The 24,498-nt window shown below is 42.0% G+C and overlaps 2 protein-coding genes across 5 annotated transcripts in view; both read left to right on the forward strand.

The window, feature by feature from the left end:
* Positions 1 to 14: 14 nt before the first annotated feature.
* Positions 15 to 13,876, forward strand: CEP76 (centrosomal protein 76). 3 transcript variants are annotated; one of them, XM_027452077.3, is made up of 12 exons: positions 15 to 148; positions 417 to 572; positions 1,246 to 1,327; positions 1,726 to 1,950; positions 2,998 to 3,183; positions 4,902 to 4,999; positions 5,668 to 5,796; positions 6,892 to 7,083; positions 9,762 to 9,928; positions 11,212 to 11,545; positions 12,791 to 13,008; positions 13,541 to 13,876. In XM_027452077.3, exons 1-12 carry the CDS (start codon positions 71 to 73, stop codon positions 13,677 to 13,679), a joined length of 2,004 nt encoding a protein of 667 aa, XP_027307878.3. In that variant the 5' UTR covers positions 15 to 70; the 3' UTR covers positions 13,680 to 13,876. The 3 variants fall into 3 exon arrangements, with proteins under 3 accessions (XP_027307878.3, XP_027307882.3, XP_027307879.1); XM_027452078.3 differs by lacking the exon at positions 15 to 148 and adding an exon at positions 219 to 348; XM_027452081.3 differs by lacking the exon at positions 13,541 to 13,876 and having other exon boundaries at positions 12,846 to 12,983.
* A 722-nt stretch (positions 13,877 to 14,598) lies between these two features.
* SPIRE1 (spire type actin nucleation factor 1) overlaps positions 14,599 to 24,498 on the forward strand; it is a 125,542-nt gene continuing 115,642 nt past the window's right edge. Inside the window, exon 1 of one of the 2 annotated variants that reach the window (XM_027452074.3) lies at positions 14,599 to 15,178. In XM_027452074.3, coding sequence (XP_027307875.3) covers positions 14,836 to 15,178 — 343 coding nt within the window. In that variant the 5' untranslated portion in view covers positions 14,599 to 14,835. The remainder of the gene's footprint in view (positions 15,179 to 24,498) is intronic. The other variant, XM_027452076.3, reaches the window with a different exon arrangement.

Here is a 24,498-nt window from a genome sequence, read left to right on the forward strand (position 1 = left end):
GGCCCGCCTCGCGCCGCGACCGTTGGCGGGCGGCTGGGGGCGGGGCTCTCCCCCCCCCTCCCCTCCCCTCATGGCGGCCGGCGCCATGTCGCTGCCCCCCGAGCGAGCCGCGGAGCTGCGGGAGCTCATCCAGCGGCAGCTCCTCAAGGTGCGTGAGGGGAGGAGTCCTGCCCCTGAGCTTTATTCCTCACGGCTTAAGACCCGGTTACTCCAAGTGTTGGATTTTGGGAGATAATGTAACTTCTTTGACTAGTTCCTACTAAATTAAAAGACTTAACTGCGTGCAAAAAGGGAGTAATCCTCATGGAGTAGCTATTTCCACGTTCCTGCACTCTTACAGAGTCATAAGTAAGAGTCTTTAGTCATAACTGCTATCAAGGGCTCGTAGTTGTAGCCTATCTTGCATTTTCTTTCAGATGGATGTCCACGGCAGGATCAGAGAAGTTCTTGCTGAGACCATACGTGAGGAGCTAGCACCTGAGCATCAGCAGCTGTCCACAGAAGATCTGATAAAAGCCTTAAGGCAACGAGGAATCGTTGATGATGTTATGAAAGAACTTAAATTTGTAACTGTAAGTAGCTGTTGAGGGAGGATACAATTTCTGCTTATTCTTCTCACTGGTGTAGTGTGTTGACAAAGTTATAACTCACTAGAATCGTAGAATCACAGAATGGGTTGGGTTGGAAGGGACCTTAAAGATCACCTGATTCCTACCCTCCTGCTATGGGCAGGGACACCTCCCACCAGACCAGGTTGCCCAAAGCCCCATCCAGCCTGGCCTTGAGCACCTCCAGGGATGGGGCATCCACAGCTTCTCTGGGCAACCTGTGCCAGGACCTCAGCGTCCTCTGAGGGAAGAATTTCTTCCAAACGTCTCATCTAGATCTCTCTTCGCTTAAAGCTCTTCCCCTTTGTCCAATCCCTATGCTCCATGATAAAGAGTCCCTATTCATCTTTCCTGTAGGCCCCCTTTAGATGCTGGAATTTACTTCTAAAGGTTCCTGAGGGTTTACTGATTTGTGATGTTCTGAGAGCAGAGCAGCATAATGTGTGTACTAAAGTAGATCTAATGATGATACTATATTGAAAGTATTTGTTCAGTTTTAAGTCTCACGTACTAGAAGGGAGCATACACAAGGAATGACATTCATTTGAAATGGAGGATTCTTTACATTTTAGAATACTGTGGGAATAGTGCTGTTGCCTCGCTTGATACCGTAAAAGTGTCTTAATTATGATTCCAGGATGTGAATGAAAAGGAGAGGACTTCTGCTTCAAAACCATCAACACATTTTGTTGCTAGAGAACCACCAGTTCTGAAAAAAAGTATGTTGCTTGTTTATTCTTTTTTTTTTTTTTTGATCATAGTCTAGAAAGAAATTTGAAGTGTATGATTATTAAATGTGAAATTAGTAGTCCAGTATGGACAGGATTCACTTAAAACCTCCAAACTGTGGAGAAATAAATGTCTTTCCTGCTTATCTAAAGGATAGCAGTTCATGTAAGCAGCAGATATTAATGTCACTTAAAGTTTGACTTGTAAGGGTTTCACTCATTTTGCATTAAGATAGTTTCTGTGTATTTTAAAATCACTTTCTTCTAAGGACTTGTTTGTGGAAAAAAAAAAAATCACATTTCTATTCTCCTGTTAGGTAGCTGATATTTAATGTGCTTCCTAAGTGCTGTTTTTGTAGTCTCTTCATTTTTGTTGCTACGCTTTACAGCTAACATTGACCCAACACGAAGGTATCTTTACCTTCAGGTTCTGGGTGGGAAAGCTTTTCTGGAACATCTTCAGGAACCAGATCCTCTGCCTGGCCAAATCTGTTCTACTTTCACTCTGTGTTTACATTTCCGAAATCAGCGCTTCCGTTCTAAACCTGTTCCCTGTGCCTGTGAGCCGGACTTTAATGATGGTTTTTTACTTGAAGTACACAAGGATAGCCTAGGTAAGGAACTGGTACTGTGGTGTTTTTTTTTTCCTTTCCCTGACTTTATAGTTATTCTGAAATATATTTGATATTATTTAATATTATTTGGTTGTTTTTTTTTCCCGTAATCATGTTTGCCTAGGGAAATTGATAGCTCTATTAGGTTTTGCTACTTCTACATCTCTCTCTATTCTTACTTATTTTTCACTCTAAAGTTGGTCTAATTTAAAAGTTACTTTATCCAGAAATGACAGTGAGATAGTAACCTTAAGGATGGTAAGAGATGCTAAGATGGCTGTGATTTTCACAAGCTTTGTGCTTACAAGTGAAGAAGGGGGCAGTATCTCCCTGGAGGTCCTTTAGAAGCCTCCTGGACGTGATCCTGGACAAACTGCTCTTTTTAAGCAGAGGAGTTGGACCAGATGACCTCCAGAGGTCCCGTCCAACCTCAACTCTTCTGTGAAGAGAGATGTAAACTTGTCACCGTATGGAAGGGAAAACGTCATTGTACATTCAGTTTGCCTACCAGGCAGGAGATGTCTGCAGAACAGGCAGTTATCTCCAGTCTGCATTACCTGTGCTGTTGGTAGCCAGGGAGCATGGTAGGAGTTAAATGGTAAGGGAAGACTTGTGGAATAAATAGGGAAGACTTAAGCTGGTGGGATAAAGGAAGAGCGTTTTGATGCTGTCTGAGTCCTATAGAAATTCAGGGGGGTATAGTAAATAGACTCAAAGTTACAAAGAGCGTGTTTGCAATTGCTTTTACTTAGTGGTACTTTAATATTTACTTTCTTAAATGTTAATCCCATTTTTAATTTGTACAATTAAACCATTTACACTAGGGTAGTCAAATCAAGTAATCTTTCTATCCCCTATCTGAATTGATGGTAATCTTGCTGTAGCTCCATCGTAATCTGAGTTTGATTTTAAGATAGGATTGTTGTTTATGCTTCTAGGTGCAAGATTTTCTTAAAATGCGGTGTTGATGTGTATCTTTCACTTAATTTGAAGGAGAACTTGGGATAATAATATGGTGGCTATTTTATCTTGGTTTAATAATGGCAGGTGATGGAAGTAAAATGGTGGATGCAACCACCATGTTATCTATATGTGATCCAGTGCACATGGTTCTGATCAAAACAGACACGTTTGGTGAGACAACCCTAGTAGCATCCCATTTCTTGGAGTGGCGATCTGTCCTGGCTGCAGAGAACGGCATAACAAACATTGCTGTGGAACTCCTGGGTGTAGGTAAGAATAAGTCGTCATGATATGCCTATTATTTAAAATATCGTACTAAATTTGCTTATAGGCTTAAAACAGTATTTATGATATTGTTTAGTCTTAGTTCAACGGGAAAATTACTGTAAGGTATCCTTAGGAAATGTTTAGGTAGGAGACTAATGGTCAGATTATTGTGTTAAGAAAATATCAAAAACAAGTGTTGCAGGTCCTGTCTGGGAATTCCTACAATTGGTTTTCTGCAGAATCTGGGTAAATTATTAAAACAAACAAATATAAATCAAGCAGTGCATCTCCAGGAATCTGTCCAATGCACCAAAGAGTAAAGTACAGCTTGTGTCCCTTTCTTAGCAAACTAGCAATTGCTAGAGAAAGTAATTTGTGCTCTGCTGCCTTGTAGTCACAGAGCTGGAAGGACACCTTCTGATAGAAGGGATAAACAGCTTTGTTTAGGTGCTTAGCTGTGTCCATGTGTCACTTGTCACCACTCCCTGTTTCAGGTGTTTCATCTTAATTGTTCAGAATAATACAATTTAATGGATAAAGGTTAAATCCAGGACTCAATGTATCATGACTTCCTACTAGTTATCCCAGAGCTTGGTCAAGTTACAGCTGAGCCATTTGAGTATTCTTTATCACAGTTTCTCTACTAGTTAGTTAAGCAAGGCCCTTGCTAGTTTCAAGAGAGTAAACTATATCTTAAAAATATTTTGAGAATAGCATATACTGTGTAAATCATGCTTAACTCTTACCACCTTTGCCTTTTTTTTTTTTTTTTGGATGATTTAGTGCACAGGTTTATCCAGTGAACATAAATATGTTTATTTACTGATATGTTTGTTTGCAATTTCAGGATAAAATAATGCTAACTTTACTAAGCAATATGGGTTTGGATAGACTCTTAGGTAGACAGTTTTTAATTTATAACAAATAACCTTTGAAATATATGAAAATAACTTGTATGTTGCTTGTATGTGTGATGGGAGAAATTCTGATCTACTTCTCATTAACTTTTTTCCTAAGTAATAAGGTACAAATCCGGTTAATCAAGTACTGTTTGTCCTCTTTTAAACTAGTCATTGTACAAAATTCATCAAGAACATCAAAGCATGCTGGCAACTCAGATATATAGACAAACCACTATGTGAGGTTTCTGTTGCTCATACTGCATGTAATTCCATATCTCTTGTAATTTATTTCTTCTCACTGTTTATGGAGTCCAAAACTTTGAGCGTTATGCGTTAGTATTATTTTAAACATGATTATTTGTATGGCATTCTGGGTCCTTCATAAAAAAACATATATTGAGTGAAATGAAATTGACCCTATTCTAACTGCTTAAATGTGAGCTACCTGTGTTTTCAGGAGGAACAGGCATGCTTGCAGTGTGGCTCTTCTAATCAATTTTAGATGCCTCAAAACAGATACCTTATTCTAGACACTTACAGAACACCATTCAACATATTGTATGTCCTGATATTGGCCGCATTGAAAACCACGGATATTTTCTCAGGTCTAGGTGTCTGCTTCTTTGGCCGTGTAACCCTTTCTTTCAGTCTTACGTGAGCTTGAACTATGAAAGAAGATGCTTATGTTTTAAGTATTTAAATAAGTTTTAGTTGTTTTTTGTGATAATACAATTAAAACAATAATTTGTTCCTGTCTCACTGATGTGTCTGAGTAAAAGGAATTTAAAGGAACTGATTGAAATATATTTTGGTTCGAAGGTTCAGAATCAAAGGTTTCTGTTGGTGTTTTGAACATCAGACTTGAAATGTATCCACAACTCAGTAAGACGCTGTCTCCAGAAATAACTAATACTCAAGTAAGTAATTCTTGGGAAGGCTGACCTATTCTTTTGGGAGGAGGAAGAGGGGGATCTCAGTATAGAATTACTCGTGGACATTGGGGACTGTGGGTTTTTGAGTATTCAATAGTATTTTTTTTGACTCAATTTAAATATAATTGCCTCTTTTAAACTACTTTGTTTATACTGATCATTACTTTATTTGAAATATTACTGTATGTAGTTTTCTAATTGCCCGTATCAAAGCTTCAAGAAGAGAAATGAGTATGAAATACTTAAGTTTCTTCAGATAGTGTTTCCTTGCTCTCTTTTTCCATTTGAAAAACAATTTCAACAGTCAGCTATTCTGCTTGAAAAGCCAGTAAATGGTGGCCTGAAGGCGCATGCAGATATTACTCCACGCTTCACAAGCTGAGTAATCCTTCTGTACAGACATGCATCACTGAAGATGAACACTACTTCAGTCAAGCTTGAGCCTACAAACAAGAAATGTAAATTGAGGTTTTCACTCATTGGATTTTCATTTAAAAATACTATTCTTTTGCATTGGTGTGGGCATGCCATGTAAATATTAAGCTGTATTTTACTTAAGACAGGATTTGGTGTTGATACACTTATTGATTACATTTTTGTTCTTGTTTGGAATTAGTATGTGTCATCTGTTATGTTTATTTTCTTACCTGCAGTTTACTTTGGAACGTCAGAGGACAGCAGAAAAAGAACGACTGTTTCTTGTGTATGCTAAACAGTGGTGGAGGGAATACCTACAGATTAGGCCTACACACAACACGAGGCTAGTAAAGATCTTTGCACAGGTTTGTAAATTTTATGAATATGCTTACCTGTTCTTTAAGTTATCTTTTTATTCTTAGATAGATATTTAAAGTTTATGTATGTAGAATCTGTATAGATTTATGATGTGGCCATGTTCCAGTCAGGGCTACATGTGGTTTAGCATGCTGAAGATGAAATTTTAAGGATTAAACTTGTGTGTGTTTACTGAAGCTTAATACCATTATGTAGAAACAAGTCCTCCTGGCAACCCTACAGAGGAGGTAATAAAGCCTCCTTAGTCCTTTCCTGAATAACCACAAATGTCAAAGGCTTAAGACAATAAAGACAATAAGAATTTAAGTCCGTAGAGATCATAAATGAAAGAAAGAAATGGAGAGGGAAAGATGATGCAAGGGCAATCACCACCTCCTACCAGCAGACTGATGACCAGCCAGTCTCCAAGTAGCAGTGGGAACACATGAGATTATCAGAATTGTGATAACTCAGTTATTATCCACTTTTTACATGTAGTGCAGAAGCATATATTACGTGCTTTTTTTTTTTTTTTGCTTGATGACAGTGTGGAAACTGACAGCAGATGGAGCACAAACTGTTCTTTTCTGTCTAGAATATCCTAACAGTTACAGAGCCAGTAGAAAAATCTAGCTGTAGTGTCTCTCTGAATTAATTGCATTAATGGTCTTGTGTCTTAATTTTAAAAGAATTTTTCTGTCTCAGTATTTTTGAATTACAATTATTTGGGAAAGAATAAATTCCATCGCAAAAAAAGGTGGTCTAAAATCTATCTTTTGAGATATTTTCATTGCTGCAAAGTAACTGTACTTTATATTTACATTGCTTGCACCCCTCTCCTTTTTCCTATTATTCCCCCATGAGTTTTTCTCGCTTGCACCCTTCCCCTTCTCTTCCCCAGCCCTGCTGCAGGAGAATTAGAGAGCGACTGGGTGGGGGCTCACCGCCAGTGGTGGGGCTGTGAACACCACACCCTTGTTTGGAAGGTGATGCTGCTACTGAACACACCTGGTACAGCCAGAATGGGAGGTGTCACTTCCGTGAAGAGAAACAGGAGGCACTTCAGGAAGTTTTAACAGTGCTGTTTATTTTTATATGTTAAGGATGAAAATGGAGTGAACCGTCCAGTGTGTTCGTATGTCAGACCGCTTCGAGCAGGCCGCTTGCTAGACACACCTAGGCAAGCAGCGCGGTTTGTCAGTGTCCTGGGTTATGAAAGAGCTCCTGTCATTGGAGGAGGAGGTGGCAAACAGGAACAGTGGTGCACCCTTCTTGCTTTCATATGTAGAAACAAGGTATGTGCAAATAGTCTGTGTATGACACCTTGTCATTGGTATGTTCTAACTGAGGTTAGTCATTAAAAACAGGCTGTGAAAGGTGGATTCGGTCCATCTCAGAGAATTCTCTGTTGCAGGTGGCTCATTTAGGATATTTTTAGAGACCCAGGTATTAAATGGTAGATGAGCAGGCTCTCGAGCAGGCTTGCTTTCTTTTCTGCTCTTGTTGAGGTCCATTTTCCAATACATTTTTCAATTCTATTGGACAATGAGGTTGCTACATTGGCTCTAAGATCCTATAGGTTATGCAGTGAATCGATCCTCGTGTGTAGGCCACTAGTTTTCTTCCTGGATTAGCCTAGAATTATTTGAAAAGTGTTTTGAAAAACACATTTTTTTATGTATGTGCTAAAACTTATTGATGGTAAGTCTTTGTATTCAGTTTTTGCAAGGTAAGGTTTTTCACTAGAAGTTACTGCCTAGTCCAATATTTGTATCACATGGCTATAATAAATGAAATAAATCGTAACTCATTCTGGATTATAATTCTCAGGTATCAGTACAAGTAATACCACTCCCTTTTAATAGCTCTTTGGAGTGATCACTGTTTTTCATCAGCACTGAGATACTTCTGCATTCAAAAACTGTCTCACTGATGTGTTTATAATTAAAAAGATCTGCTGTTCTTGGCAGCAGGAGCTGTATCTCATTTTTTAGACCAGTCTCAAAGACCACACAGGAAAGGCACTAACTATTGTCTCTGAATATAGATTTAGATGAGATGTTTGGAAGAAATTCTTACCTCAAAGAGTGGTGAGGCACTGGCACAGGTTGCCCAGAGAAGCTGTGGATGCCCCATCCCTGGAGGTGTTTAAGGCCAGGCTGGATGGGGCTTTGGGCAACCTGGTCTGGTGGGAGGTGTCCCTGCCCATGGTGGGGGGCTGGAAGCAGGTGACCTTTAAGGTCCCTTCCTACCCAAACCATCCTGTGACTATAACACAGTTTCACACACAGGTACCAGCCATGTAAAGGAAAGCTCTGAGCTACATGCTGGCTTTCAGATGAAAGTGATGATAGTGACTGAGTTTGAGGACTGTTATACGTGGAGGTACAGAAAAAGGGTTTTCACCAAGGCAGTGTAGTGGAAAGCTATGCAGAAAATAACTGAATTTAGCTCCTGAGACACCAGGTGGACCATTATTAATTTTCTTAAGAAAAACAGCGTGACATTATATTGTGTTTTAGCAATAGTAGTGAGTTAAGCAGCACACAGCTTCTCTCCCACTCGCCCCAAGTGGGATAGGAGAGAGAATTGGAAAGGTAAGAAAGAACTCATGGGTCAAGGTAAAGTCGTTTTAATAAGTAAAGCAAATGTTGCATGCACAAGCAAAGCAGAGCACGGAGTTTGTTCACTGCTTCCCATCAGCAGGCAGGTGTTTAGCCACTCCCAGCCAAGCAGGGCTCATCACACATAATGATTTCTTGGGAAGACAAACACCATCACTCCCAGTGTCCTCCCCCCTTCCTCCTCCTTTCCCCCAGCTGTTACTGCTGAGCATGGCCCCACACGGTGTGGGACAGCCCCTGGGCCAGCTGTCCTGGCCGTGACCTCCCCAGCCTGGTGGCTGGCAGGACATGAGAAGCAGGAAGGTCCTTGGCTCTGTGCGGGCACTGCTCTGCAGCAACTGAAACATCCCTCTGTTATCACCACTATTGTCATCAAAAGTCCAAAACACAGAATTGTGTGAGCCTTTATGAATAAAATTAACTCTATCCCAGCCAAAACCATGACACATTATTAACACAGTTTCAACAAAAACCTGGTTTAGATCTACTTATTTGGATATTTGCTTTGTACATTATGGTAGGGGAAGATTGTGCTATTTATGTAATGAATGCTGTGCTTTATATTATGAAGGCTTTGTTTTATGAGGAACTTTTTTCTGTTACAGCTAACAGTTGTGAAGAGCATTTAATTAGACATTAAAAAATTGGTAGCAATAAATTGATGAAGAAAACTTATTTTCTGCTTTGAAGGAAATGTAGCTGACATGACTTTCAGCTTTTCCATAGTCACATCTGTGGGAGATCTGAAATTAAAAAAGTAAAGTAAAATTACAGTAGATCTATGTTTTATTCAGTGACTATATTTCCTAACTATGAAAATACTGAATAATTTCTGATACTGTCTTGGGTATTTGCCTTATATACATACTTATTTTTAATTTGAACATTGATCTGTGAGGTTCTGGTTTTGTTTTACTTGAAGTTATCCTTAAAAGATATGTTTTCCAGTATTAGTCACACACTATACTTAAATCAAAAATAAAAATAGTCTGCAATGAGACTAAAACAATTTATTCTGTTACAGAAAACCAAAACTTTATCACAAGAAAGAATTCTTTACTTATCAGAGAAGCTAACCAGCTACTGGTATGGGATAACAAGATTATTATTTTTTTTTTTTTGTAAAATTAGCCTGAAAATTTCAGAATAGTTTGTACTGGTTAGCTTTCACATTATACAGTTAGCAGAATTAAATTAGTTCATGATTTTGGCCATCGTTGCTTCTCTTGCCTAAATAGGAGGGAAGTGTGACTTATTAAATAGCAATTGGAGAAATAGAATTGGTTTTCTTTCTTTAATATTTTTAGCTGTGCCTGATACTTAAACCAACTTACAAATGCTTACTGTAGGGTGACTGTGAAGATCATGCTAACCTTCTGTGCAGCCTTCTTCTTGGATATGGGTTGGAAGCCTTTGTGTGTGTGGGAACAAAAGCAAAAGGAGTCCCCCACACTTGGGTAATGACTTGTGGAACCGACGGAACGATTACCTTTTGGGAGAGCTTAACAGGGCATAGGTGAGTTAACAGAATGTGAGAAAACTGAACAAGGTGTACTGAGATTTGTGTAGTTCTTTGGTTTATTTATTATTTTTTTTTTTTAGTCTCTACATTCTGTCATATAACTAAGTATTTAAGTGTCTAGGAGGCTTTTGTCTTCGAATTTGTGTTCTATGTTCTGCTGCTGTTTGAAGAGTAACTGGTTCAGCATGAGGTGAAGTAGTTCATAAGTTTGTAATGTACTTTTCAGTAGTTTAATACAGTGTAGTAGCTGTTTTGTCTTAGGGCAGCTGATCATCTTAATTTATGAAGAAGGAGATAAAAGCTGATATGATTGTTTAGGAGTCCATATGTGTTTGTTTGTTTGTTTGTTTTTTTAATCTTAGTTCATCTGTGAAATCAGCATTGCATTACTTTGTTCCCCTACAGAAATCTCTGTGCGAGTTCTCTGAACTCCTCTCTCACTTGAGTCATTTTAGAAGGGCACGTTGTTGTTCTGTATTCTAAAGCTTCTGGTACCTGTTTGTTAAAATTCTTTCCCTTTTTTGTCATTCTGCATGTCCTGTTGCTCAAGGGCATAGAGTGGTATTCAATCCCAATTTTTATATCAAAATGAAAAAAAAATTTGTTCAGAGCTTCAATGATAAGAAATTCCCATTTACAGATGACGCTCAGCACTATGGTCCAGACCACTATACTTCTTAGTGCTGTTTGAAGCACTAAGCTGTTTGTAATATATAGCTTCAAGTTGTAAGTACAGTGGGACCATATATAGAATCATAGAATATCCTGAGTTGGAAGGGACCCATATATGTGAATGTAAAACTTCTGGCTTTGTGAAAGGAGCTGATTAATAACCAGTTTTGAAAGTGAGCAATTATGTTTTTTGCCAGTGATTATGTATGCTGTGATTAGCATTTTAAGCTGTACTTCCCAAAATGTGATGAACAGTGTGGAAGCTGTACGGACATGTTTTTATAGTTGCAAAATGTAATTGTTATTCCACATCTCCTTGATTAGTCAGATTATTTTCCTACATATAAAGAAGAAAAGTGATGTATTATTGCATTGTATGCTACGCCTCCAAAAATGTGTGTAATTACTTTCCTGTATTAGAATTAATTATTAGAATAAATTATGGGGAGGAAGTTTTATTAACAAACTTGCATTATATTTTAAAATGGATAAATGACTTACTTCTGTCCCATCTACATATTTTTACCTTGACATGAAATAAGGTGCATTAATAAAAATGTGAAATAAGGTGCATTAATAAATAAAAACTGAATGTTTCTGATCAGGTATATCCACAGGCCTATCAACCCTGATGACCCTCCGCTAGTTGAACAACCCAAGCCATTGTATCCCTATCGCACAATAGGTTGTGTCTTCAACCATCACAAGTTCTTTGGAAATTGTCAGCCCACTGATGCTGTGGAGGTCTGCGTGTTTGACCTGCATGACGAGTCTAAATGGAAGCCCATGAGTGGAGAAGCAATAAAATCTGTCTGTTCTCCTGGAGCAGCATCTTCAGTTCCCCCTTTTCCTCCTTTGTGTGCTTCTGCAATAGATGCTGCAGTAACAAGCAATGAGATAGAATTGCAGCTGAGATTACTGGTCTCAGAACACAGGAAGGTAATCTGCTTAGAAAACTATTACCGATCTGCTGAGGTGGTAAAGGTGCATGTTTTTTGTGTGTTTGTTTTGCACAGATGTTTGTTGGTTTAAGTATCTGGGCCTTTGTAACGTGTTTTCTATCACCTTTTGCCAAAATGCAAGATGTGAAAACTGAAGTAACTGAAAAACATCTGGGATGACTGCACTGAGCTACTTTAGACATCATACTGACCGTTTGCTGTGACAGTGCTGCAGTCACGTGTGGGCTTGTTCCCCCCTTTCCTCTCTTTCCTGGTCTGTGATTTTTGGCCTACTGGCATCTGCAGACCGCTTATGAGTGGTTTGTAAAAGGGCTGAGAAGATAAGCATCCTTAGCACATCTATCACGTTATTATATCTTATTTTATATGTGTGTCTCTTCCCTTGATGAAAGCAGGCTTTCAGTTTTCAGAGTCTTACTCTGAGTGCTATCCAAAATTAGCAGGTATTTTTAGAAGTTAGTTTTGTCCTTTATCAAGATTTCTACGTGACATAATATACCAGAAATTATTCTTCCTGGACTGAATATGAAGGAGATGATATTTTCAGTTCCTGATAGCTGATAGCTCTTTTAGCTGATAGCTGATTGTTTCTTTCTTTTCTTTTTTTTTTTTTTTTTTCAATGTTAGCAATATCTTTTACTTTTTAATCTCTCCTACCACATAATGCTCAACCTGAGGGTGTCAAGTAATTCTCAGAGTATGAATCTTGTGCAGTGTTGAACACTGAAGTGGTTAGATTTTTCTACTTGCTTGCATTTGTTTGATGGTAAGAGTGCATGTACATACGTATCCGTGTTTTGGGAACTTGGTGTGCATTGGTTTTTGTAGTGAATTTCCAGGAGACATTAGGAAAACGTGAGGTGATTCCTCGTTGATCTTTCCCATATTTCTGCTGCCTATCTTATGCACCAGCACTGTAGTCTTAAATTTCTTCAAAATATACTGTAGCTAAAATATATAGTTTCAAAACATTGCTGGTCTTGTTTTAGTCGAGTCTGACTTAATTTCTTGTTAGGTGTTAAATATTTTGGTGGTGGTGGTTGATTCTTCTGGTTTGGTGTGTGAATGAGTACCTAACCCTTCCTGCTTTATGGATTCACATCCATGAACTGCAAGTTAAAGGTTGGTCATGATTTTATTTGAATCTGTATGTTATGCAAGCTGATTAACATCCTTATATTCTTTCTGCATGGTTGTCATCATGTTGTGGCTTGCCTCACAGGATCTTGGCCTTTCTACTGTTTGGGATGACCATCTATCCTATCTGTTGTCACCAGCGTTAGCAGCCTACGAGCTCGAACGTACCACGAGTATTTCTGCTGGAAACGAAGAGTTTCAAGATGCTGTACGAAGAGCAGTACCTGACGGTCACACATTTAAAGGGTTTCCTATCCATTTTGTATACAGAAATGCCAGGAGAGCATTTGCCACATGTCTTCGGTAAGACTAAGTATAAATTACAACGTATATGTGAAAACCAAGTAGGGACACACAATTATGAATTGCAGGGGTTTTTTTGTTTGCTTTGATAGTAAAGTTTAAAGAAAATCAAGTTCCTTACATAAGATCTGGAACAATAAAGAATAGTTGTTTGATGCACATAATGAATTGAACATCGGGTGCAGAGCTTTTGTGTTAAATGGGTGAGTTCAGTGATGATAGACTGCTGATGGGTTAAATCAAATACTGAGGAGTGTGTTGTCCTTTCCCCTGAAATACAGTTCGTTTAATTTCTCTGCTCTTGCTAAGTGATCGTCAGTGGTTTTGTTCTTCTCCAAGACAACAGCCCTTGCGCTATAAAACAATATTGTTTGTATTGACAGATTTGGGATGCTTGTTGTATGTTAATCATGTTTCAAATAATTGCACTTGTATAACTGAAAACTTTAATAGTAGCTTATTGATATTCGTTGTTACTGTTATTTTTCTTGCTTATGATATTAGTAATTCTTGATTTTCTTCTTTGTCATAGGTCTCCTTTCTGTGAAGAAATAATCTGTTGTAGGGGTGACCAGGTGCGACTTGCAGTTCGTGTACGAGTGTTTACGTACCCTGAATCCGCATGTGCTGTTTGGATCATGTTTGCTTGTAAATACCGCTCCGTCCTTTGAAAAACAAAATCATGCATGCCTCTTTGGATCTGCAAAATAATGTATCTGCATATCAAATGATGCAATTAAACTAATATTGTATTTTTATATAGGTGCCACGGATTTTGAATACTGTATTGTGTGAAGTGAATTGTATACATGATAATAATTGTATTTATAAAGAGAGTTTATTTTAATAAAAGCAACTTTAATACTTACATTTCCACGGTGGAAAGGAAACATACAACATTCCTGTATTTCCATCTCTCTTGGAGCTAGCAATAGCTTCTAAGTTCAGCACCTAGGAACAGTTCAGTCGGGTATAGGTAATTTTATTAATCTATGAATGTGATAATTTATGGGGGTTCTTAGGTGAATAGCTGTGCTGAGTTAGATGAAGTCTGTCTAACATCGTACCTTTTCCCTGAAAATAATATCACAGAATCACAGAATTGTCTAGGTTGGAAGAGACCTCAAGATCATCGAGTCCAACCTCTAAAATATGTCATGGATGATTGGAGGAAGAGAAAAAACAACTGCAGAGGCTTATTTCTGTAATACCTCTCCCCTTTCTGACACTCAACCTTAGCCTGCTGCTGAGGTGGAAGTTGTTCTCTGTAATACCCCTCTGTGATTTTGTCAGAGGCTGATACTCTCACCTACGCTTATCCATGTGTGGTTTTGGTTGTCTTAAACATGTGGATCGGTCAACACCGATCTCATCGCATCTAGTGTAATGTAGAGGGCTGGATAGGGATGAATTAAAGCCCTTTCCTGCACCACCCCCTCGGCGCAGCGCTTGGCAGGGGGCAGTCCCATCTCCCTGCCATTGCAAGCAGGGCCCCCCCCTCCCGCAGCAGCAGGGGCCGTGCGGGCGCTGCGGTGCCGGAGGGCGGGCGGCAGGGGGCGCTGCGTGGCGCGGGGCGGCCATTGCGCGGCTCGGAGCCGTTCCCCCCGCGGCGGCGGCGGCGGCGGCAGCGCCAGCGCCGGGGCCGCTCCTCCCGCCCCGGCCGCCCGCTGCCCGCCCGCCTGGCTGGGCCGGGCTGTCCGGCGGCCTGGCGGCACTGGCGGGGCGGGGAGGATGAGCGCTAGGAGCGGCAGCAGCGGCACAAGGAGGAGCAGCAGCAGCAGCAGCAGTGCGAGCAGCAGCAGCGCTGGGCGCTGAGCCGCGCAGGGCATGGCGCTGCCGGGGGAGCGCGGCGCAGAGCCGCAGCCCGGCGCCTCCCGCCCCGCTGCCGCCGCCACAGCCACCGATGAGGACGGAGAACCAGGAGGAGGAGGAGGAGGGCAACCGGAGGCGCTGTCGCTGGAGGAGATCCTGCGGCTGTACAACCAGCCCATCAACGAGGAGCAGGCGTGGGCCGTCTGCTACCAGTGCTGCGGCTGGCTGCGGGCCCGCGCCCGCCGCCGGGAGACCCCCGCGGGCAGACCGGGGGCAGCCGCGCACCTCCGCGTCTGGAGGGACGGAGCCGTCAGCATGGAGCAGGGCGAGCCCCGGCGGCCGCCCCACAGCGCAGAGGGTAAGGGGAGAGCGCCCCCAAAAGCCCCCCCCTCCGCCGCCTTTGGCCGCGGGACCCGCGCCCGGGGAGGTCCGGCTGGGGGCTGCGGGGTGTGCAGGGTCTGTCTGGGGTTATCTGGGTTTGTCTGGGTGTGGGGGTTTAGGGGGTCTTCAGCCCAAACCCAGCCGGCACGGGGATGAGGCATCCATGGTGCTCCCCGCTGTCAGGCTAGCTGGATTCAGCATCGCTGAAATTGGGGAGAAATTCAGAAAATTTGGGGTTTTTCAGGCTGGTGCATGCACAGTGGGGTCAGTGCGTGGGTGTTGTGCTGTCGGTCAGCCAGCGCGGGGCCAGCAGTACCCCCAAATAGCGAGAAATGCAGAATGGAAGAGGGGCTGCATCTTCCCCCCACAGCTTCAGTGGGTCTCGTAACCATTTCCACCTGAATACAGGCTGCTGTGCTCTCGTATTTTTAAAAAATAGGTGATGGTAATGTTAATAAAATTAACATTTTATTAACGGGGGAAGCATTTGCCCAGCCAGTGGATTTGTGTGCCGGGCAAATTGCACCCCGCGTGCTGCTTTTGCTTTTAGTGTTTTGGGGTGGGATCAGGCTTCTTCCCCTCTCACGTCAGCTGTAGGAAAGGCAGTGATTTAGTAGGTGTTTCTTTTTGTTGTTACCATTTCCTTGCTGTTTGTGGCCTCATTCTGTTGCCTCTTCATGTTTCTAATGGCCTGTGGGGTGTATCTGAACGTGAGGCTCAGGCCCCACTCTGGCACACACACGCAGATGTCCGTAACCTCCTGGGAGGGCATGAGGGGACCACCAGGCACGCACCCCTCCGATACCTGTAATTAACAGGCGAGGAGGGGAGCTCGGGGCCAGATGTCAGCTGCCAGACCATGCTCAGCGATCCCACGTCTGTATCTGCCTGCCCCAAGTCATCCCAGCATCCACACCTCCCAATACGCCCGTGCAGCACGGGCTGTGCTCGGCCTTCACGCTTTTACAGAGGATTTGTAGGACTACCTGGCAACAACATGAATCCAAGATTCTGTTTTTCTTTGGTTTGCGGAGCCTGTGGCAGGTTTCCATTGGAAATCGCCATCTGCATGGTGCAGTGGATGCTGCGTGGAAGAGCCGGCAGCAGGCTTGCTGCTCTTTGGTATCTTTTGAACTGTCCCAGTTCTGTGCTTTATTGCTCCCTGCAACGTCCTTGGATGATGATTAATGAGCGTTGCGAGCCTCCTTCATCTCAAGCCTCTCAAAGGGATAGTTATTCTTACGCTCGGGTATTCAGCTTAGCAGCAATGAAAACTTGAGAGCTGCTGCCCCGGTGCTATGGCTAGGGGAGCCCTGTGCAGCAGCACAGGCCCTGAAGCCGTCTGGCCACGTTAATTTTACTCTTGAGATACAAATTAAAGCTGTCCTAAGAAGTACTGATTATGTAGAAATGGGTGGTGCGTTTCCAGACCCATTTCTTGTGAATCAGTTCCCCGGCTAATGCGCAATACTTGAAATTCCGACTGAAAATACCCTAGAAATTGAACAAAATGTCCTTGAGGTAGGAAAGAAAGATGAGTTTCACTGATACAGATGGCAGGAAAACAACCTTGAAGTCAAGTCCCTGTCATTAACCAAAACCAGAGAACAATTTTAAAATGTTCGTCTCAGTTTTACCTGCGTAGTCTGCTAATCCTCGGATCCTTAGTTATCTCTTTTTTTTTTTTTTTTTCCTTTAATCAGTTATGTTTTGGTTATATAAAAGTAAAAAAAAAGATTGAGAATGGAAACCTTTCTCAGCTGTTCATTTTCATGCAAGTGTTTGTGTTACCTGACCGTCTGAATCCCCAGCAGGAGGAGGATTGGGAAGGATTCCTGGTAATTGTTTTCCTGCCTTCGTGGCTCAGACAACTTAGGTTTAAGTGGCTGTGTCAGAAGATTTGCTAGAGCAGTAGGGATTCTGCGGGCTAATAACTCCGAGCTGCGAAACTATTTTGTTACTGCAGTGCACGAAAAATGTATAGCTGTAGGTTGGCGTGTAGGTTTGGGTCATCCCAGCATCAAATATTGGCTGTTGGTGCCTGTTTCGGTAAACAAGAGGATCCTGTGTGGCAAATAAAGGAGTCCCTACAGAATGGTGTCTTTGGGTCGCCAACATTCAGGCTTTGTTCAGGGCCAGGAGAAGGACGTGATCGGTCACGCCTGTCAGCAGAGCTCCGGCTAATTCAGGAGCCAACACGGCCGCGTCGCGGAGTTTGCTTCAGGGACACTTACAAAAGAGCTGCTTTCACAGTGCCTTGCAAACCTTACCGTCCTGCCAGAGGTGGAGCGAGTAAGAAATAAACATGAACATGCAAAAAAAATGGAGAGTTCCCCGTGGTCATCTTGGTATGAATCATTGCAGCTGTCTGACATCTAAATACCACAGAAATGTGGGCTGCTCGGACAGATGAATTTGGAGATACAGCGTATTTTACCTAATGGATGTTTTTGTCTTCCCTATTTTGCTTGTAGTTTATATGGAAGGAACTAACAGTGGCATCTAGTAAAGTGCCAGATGTGATAAAAAAAATACCTTCTGAATGAGTTAAAATGTTGATTGTAAACGTGCGGTTTGACTGCTTCGAGCCCTCTCCTCGAGGAACAGTGCTTACAAGCGGTGTTTTTAGACTTGAAGCAGTAACAAAGTGATGGGTATGCGAGTAGGAAACCAGCGCCAGAACTACCTCCTCATCGTCCCCCTCCTCCTTTTGTGTCCTCCTCCAGCCCCAGAGGAGGAAGCACAGAGGGAAGCTACTGAAGTGCCATGCAGATTTTCCTCCTGGGCAGCTGCCAGGTCTTCAGGGCAGGGTATAACACATGGAGAGCTCTGGCTCTGAATCAAAAAGATCGCAGAAAAGTTGACTGCGTGGTGGCTTTCACGGGACTCAGAGGGCTCAGGGTGAGACATGGTAGAGAGGAATAACGCAGTGTTGGCAGCTGTAATGGCTTTCACGTCCTTCTTTGTGTGCCCAGGTATTGGAAGGCAGGGCGGAGAAATATAGGACTAATAAATGCAAATTTTCCTTGTGTGCATCAAGAGGTTCTCATTTATCAGCCTCTTGAAGAGTGCTTATGAAAGATATGCGTGCTTTTCAGAAGAAGATGAATGTCCTGGCATTGTCCTTCTAATTTGGTTGACCCTTTTGAAAGATAATGGATGGGAGTAGCCGTGTTTGCTGCTTAAACTTCAAAACAGGGGCCGCCGTGACTACTGCTGAAATAAATCCTGCTTCTAGAATTAACGCTTAATTATGCTCTGAACTCAGATTTTGTTCAGGGATATTCAGAAACATCTGTGTTTAAAAGTAGTAAGGGTTGATGTATTAAACCTCACAGTTTCTTGTTAGAGTTGTAAGATGTGTATCTATTAGTGGTGGAGGTCAAGGTAGGAAGAAAATGTAATGCCTTTGGCTTGGAGTAAATAAGTAAATAAAATCACATTTTATTGTGCAGATGCCTGCACAAAACAAGTGGAAGGAAGTTACCAATGGGCAACCTCGGTTGCCAGATTTGTTCACAAAAACGAAAAGATGGGAATCAGGCTGTGAAGGCAGAGTGACTAGTTTGGTGTTGTCCGAAATCTGCATTTATTGTTCCTAAGGAAAGCTGAACAGCAAGGAACTTTGAGGAGCTGTGGGCTCCAGATGCTCATGACTTAGTGAAAGATAATACTTTTGTGATTTAATGGGACTTTTCTTTACTAGTGCAATTAAATGTTGCTGTAGAAGGAAAAGTAGAATTGTAATTGTCATTGTGAACAGTGATTGAAGAGTGAGAAATGAGACGTCTCCATGATGTTGCAGGGAATTAATATGAGATCTGTAAGGGGCATCACAGCAGAAGGAACAAAGGTGGGGTTTTTGGTCATGGAGTCCAGCGTCAGGGGCTGGCTGGAGGTGGCAGTGACCGCACGGCAAGATGTGACGGGTAGGAGATGACCCTGGAGTGCCGAGCCTGGCCGGAGCGTGAGTCCCTTGGTGAGGCTGGGGAAGGTGCCATGCAGTAAGGGAGGCGATGAGGGGATTAAGGCACGTAGCATCCTGGGTCCTTGTTGAATGTGGCTTTGAAAACCAGGGAAGCTTTTTCATCATCTCTGTTGAAAGAAAACTGCAGTGTTCGCGTTTTGTTAATTTATTAGGTTACAGCACTGAATCCAGTAAGGAGACAAAACGATTATTGTCCCACCACTGATAAAATCTGCAGGTAGCTTGCGTGACACGCGCAGAGGTATGAGCACGCCACCGATTTTATTGCTGCGCGCTTTAAGAGCAACAGAAAGATGAGTCAGTCTGTGCAGTGTAAATACGAGGCTCCAAAGACATAGCCAAGGTAGAGAGAGGCTGGGAAACTGCTTTTCCATCTGCTTGAGAGAGCTTATTAGCAGCGGGTAAAAGCTCGTAACTGGTCCAGCAGTGCTGTGGTATCAATTTAGAAAATCCATAACGTGCTTGAAGTTCCCTCAGACTTCCGTGGATTCAGCTTTCTGCCACAAGCACCCGTGCTTGTTGGACCAGCAAGTAAGTGGATGGCTCTAGGAAAAATGAGAGTATGATTAGAGTAACAGAACTAAGAACAAACAATCAAAAAAAAGCTTTTTGAGACATGTGAAGTCTAAGTGCATATTCACTTTTTTTTTTGTTTTTTTTTGTGGAGAGTTGATAAATGGACATGCCAGAGAAGAGCAAGCGTAGTATCTGTACTCAAATAAGCATCTGTGGAAGAGGATGGCAGCTCTGCATAGAGCTCAGCAGCACTTTGAGATGCATTCCTAGCACAGTATTTATCTTAGAATAACAAAAATTGTCTCGATCCCTAGGTAGACGTATGGGTTTGCTATAGAGGGTGAGCAGTGGATGTAGAAAGAATTGGACGGTGACCGGAGCCAGTTTCTTTGTGCCGAGTAAAAATGGGACAAGACAGTGAGCAATCACTGTGTGGTACCTTACAGGGTAGCATTAAGGTAGTGTGGGTTCCTTAATTTGGTATTAAGGAAAATTATTATTTTAAAAACTTTTATTACAAAACTTTACTGGGTGAAGACCTCTTAGTCATTATCTGCTGTGGACATTGTGCAGAGGATTACTTATGACTGTACAAAATGAGGAGTAACTTCAGTGAACCTGGGTTGAACGGAGAAAGATGAAGTCATGAAAAAAAAAACATTGACACGAGCCCTGGCCTCCTTCAGTATGTTAACACCTCTAAGAGTTTTCCTTGTATGTTCTTAAAATTTCCTTTCTCTCCTCTTCGTCCTCTCCCAGTCTGAGAAGTACGGCATACCAGGTCTAAGTCACCTACCGGAGGCTGATACATAAATCGTGAGTCAGATCCAAAAAGCCATGGGCTGTGAGGACTCACCCCATTACCTGTTGTCCCCTAATTACACAGTTTAAAGGAGGGATATGTTGACTCTTTAGGCCTAAGTGTTTTCCTTAAAAACGTCAGCCTCTGCTGGTTGCTCCGGGGAGGTCTCCTGTTTCCCCTCCAACCCCCTCTGCTTCCTCCACATCTCAGCCTTCACGACCTTCCTCCCCACAGCCTGATGGCCATCTTCAAGCTTTGTTTATATTTTCTTCACCATTTTCACGTTTTTCTTTTCATTACCCAGGCTTGCTTTCTGTCCTCCCATGCCTTTCATCTGTGTGTCCTGTAATAGCCATCCTGTGCCAGAAGCCTGGCTCACTCCTGCCACATCATTGCTTTCCCCTCCGTGTAATTACTAACCCCGTGCTTTACATATCATCTCCTGTCTTTATGTCGCTTGGCTGCCTTTGCTGCCTTTATTCTCGTCCTTTCCTTTTATTGGCACTAATCTTGACTCCTGGATTGAAAACCTTGTCAGCTTTGGTGAGGACTGCCCCAGTTCCTGCAATCAGATGATTACAATGGGTGCTTGTTGTTGTTGTAGTTAAGGCCAGGGAAAAGCCTCCTCTTGTAGCTAGAGTGCTTCTTGCAGACTTGAAAGCCAGAAAATACACATAAATTCAGCTTAATCTGGGGGCCTGACTAAGGCCTGTTGAATTTGTGTGTCCTGAGTTAGTGACTCCCATATTGTCCCCCTCTCCCTTTCCTTCAGGTAGGCCCCATGTTCCCTCTGCCACCTCTGTCCTCCGGCACGAATGGGCAGTGGCTGTCTTTCCTGAGGGCACCCTGAGGTCTGCTAGTGTGGAAATAATAGGTTTAGTTCTCCCCAGACCTGCAGCAATAGGTTGTGATATTTAAGTCGAATATTAATCTTTAACACGAAATGACTTCCAGGCTCGTTGCTAGCTCACGCACCAGCTACGCTGCTGTCTGAACGTGAGTGCTGACGATCTCCCTTCTGCAATCAGGACCAAAGCTGTCTGGAAGGAAATGTTTTCGGATCGGAGCAGAGGAGTCTCAGATGTTGCTGGAAGGCCAGGAAGGGGCTCACAGGCTCTTGGGGCAGCTGCTCGCAGTGGAAGCAGCAGCAGCCGTGTGGCTGTGGTGCCGGGACACAGACATCGACTCCCTAGTTTTATTTTGGGTAGAGGAGTGCAAATGGTTTGGCACATCCAGCAGGCTTTCTTGCAAATATCTGTATCAGTCAGTCCTTTTTAACATACTGAATTATCCACCCCAGCTTTAAAATGATGTCTTAAATGCGTGCCTCATACTTTTTGCACCAGTACATGATAGGCTTTCTGTTTGTTTTTAAATCAGTGAAGACCTTTATCTGTGATATATTAATCCTTGCAAGGCATGGAAATGGCCCTTCAGTGAAGCATGGGCCATGGGTTAGTTGAGTACAGTCTTTTTAAAACCGCATTCCAAAATGATTATTTGGAAATAGTTATTTCTCCCTGTCTAATCAGCGACCTGAAGCTCCTGCCTCGAGGGACGAGTCAGAGCACCCTAACGCTCAATGAAAGTTTGGCCTGACTCAGCTTGTTGGGGGCTTGAAATATGAATAATCTTCAAATAGAAATTTTGAGAAATGAAAAATGGTGGTCAAAGGTTTTTGTTGACTTTGTTTTGTTGTTATTGTTGTTCCATGGCCTATACGTCTCTTTGAAGGCTATTTTCAGGTATACAGGAAACCTCCAATGTAAGCCTCTTGCCTTCTTTCAAAAACTGCATTTTTTTGCATTTCAGCAACCCATGAGGAAAAAATCATACGATCTCCCAAACTGAAGAAAAAATGATGTTTAAAAATTGAAGTTAATTTGACAGTTAAAGTTGTGCTGTTTACTAGTAATGAATGCATTAGTCACTAATGGAAAGCTGTCACGGGAGAACACTTTTGATATATATCTTTTGGCGTTAAGAATGGTAGAAACGCACAGGTTAGCAGCTGGTTGAATGGTTTTGAAGGGCAAAGAGGTTTGGATCTATGTAAAGAAGCAGCTGCTGACATAAATTTGTAAACCTTCACTTATTTACAAGATAAACAATTCTGCCTGCGGAGATAGTTTTATGACTTCTTATAGATGTGTGTATATATATATATATATATTATATATAAATGTTTTGTTTTTTTCTCTCTCCCAGTGTGAATTAGGAAAGTGTGACCCTTAGGCTATGTTTAGAAGTTTGTTGTTTTTTTTCAGTCATCTGAGCTGAAGAGAAGAAATTCCTATAGCTAGCCATTATGATTAAATTTTGCTTGCATGGGCCATACAAGAGCAAATTCAGCTCAGTCTTGATAGATTCATGTCAAAATGTGTTTCTTAGGCGAGTTAATACAGGTGTCTTTAGTAATCTGGGAAACTTCCAAAAGAGTCACTGCAAACAGATCAGGGAAATCTGCTGAGTACATGCTTGGAATCAAGGTAGAGAGGGGCAGGGAATGGTATAGTAAATAATTTCTGTAATACAGTCTGTAGTGTTAAAATGGTGCAAGTCAACAAGTAGCTTGTGCCTGTCTAGAATACCATCTGTGGTGTGTTTGAGCTGGTGTGAGATTTAAACTACTTGTTACTCCTGTTTCCCTCCTCAGAATGTGGAATCCTGACAATACCATTGTTTTTTGAGGTGCTGGTATAAATGTTGCTCCTCTTCTGTGGTGTTGCCCAGTTTCCAAGTAATGGGAATAAGTAATATGGCTTAAGATGTTCCCTACATTAGTTATAGTACTAAAAAAAAATAAATCTCGGTAAGCAGTAGTAAATTGTGGTAGTACCAGATAAGAGACAAGGAAAGGTTTTAAAGCTGGAGTTGAGGAACTTATTTCGTGGAAGTTTATCAAAGAAGATTTATCAGAGGGGCCGTGAGATGAGTTTCTTGCTGTTCCTTTCAGAAATGGAATTTTTGCTTTACCTCTTTCGGTGTGGGCTGATTTATTTGTTCTGTATGTAAGGGTTTGGTTAAGACTTCTGTTAAAAGGATCTTCATAGGACCTCAGCATAGCCGTGAAGTGTAGCGATGGGTCTGTGCAACTGGGAGGATCTGGTAAATGGTCTGACTCCTGTTGGTCATGCTACAGGAGACACAAGTCAAAGTACTTGAATTTATCAGGGACTGCGAGTACTGGCAGAATGGTGTGTGCCATTGCGTGATTATAGGTTTAAAATCACTTACTTTTTCTAAGTAGTAATTTTCCAAAAATATCTTTTTTTTTCTTCTGGAAAGTTTTTTTTTCTTCCCCATTTTGACCACATTTCTGTGAATTGGCCTTCTCTTGTCTTATATTGTGGAGGTGTGTTGTTCTGGTCGTCTTCATTTGAGTGTCGCAGAAATAGCCCCCAATAGTCATAAATCTGCTAATATTTGTAGAAGTATTCAATAAATTAAAAAAGTTCTCACTTACCACCGTTTACCGTTTAAAACAATCAAATGAGTGCTACCATTTTGAACACCAGGAATGTCTCCTGTGTGGATCTTGACATGAATTGACCAAGATCACCAGTCCTTCTGCAAAGAGGATGCAGTACTTAAAAGCTGCCTTACTAAGTCACTCTCCTGTGCTTCATTTTGCAATAAGCCACCGGTGTTAAGCGTTCAGCTTACGCTGGCAAGAGTTCAAAATAAAGGTAAACAGCTTTCCCTCTGTTAGTTAGTTGCTCCGTATTCATTCAAGATGCATGTAACCTTTAGGTTCAAAGGGAGGGCAACTAGTTCAGCGTGAAAAATAAATCCTTTTCTGTGTGGGTGACTCTTCTCTGCTTTCGTGTGCCATTCAGATTCTCCATACTAAGTCAGCACGATTGCTCCTGTGTACAAATACTATGCTAACCAGTAGGTTGAACTTCCTTGAGCTCGCTTGGGCGATCTGATGAGGACAGTCCTTCCATTTACGGCTCCCCGTTGCAGGCTCTCCTGGGGGGTCCCAAAG

Source organism: Anas platyrhynchos, chromosome 2, assembly GCF_047663525.1.
Source record: "Anas platyrhynchos isolate ZD024472 breed Pekin duck chromosome 2, IASCAAS_PekinDuck_T2T, whole genome shotgun sequence".
NCBI classification, from domain to species: Eukaryota; Metazoa; Chordata; class Aves; order Anseriformes; family Anatidae; genus Anas; species Anas platyrhynchos.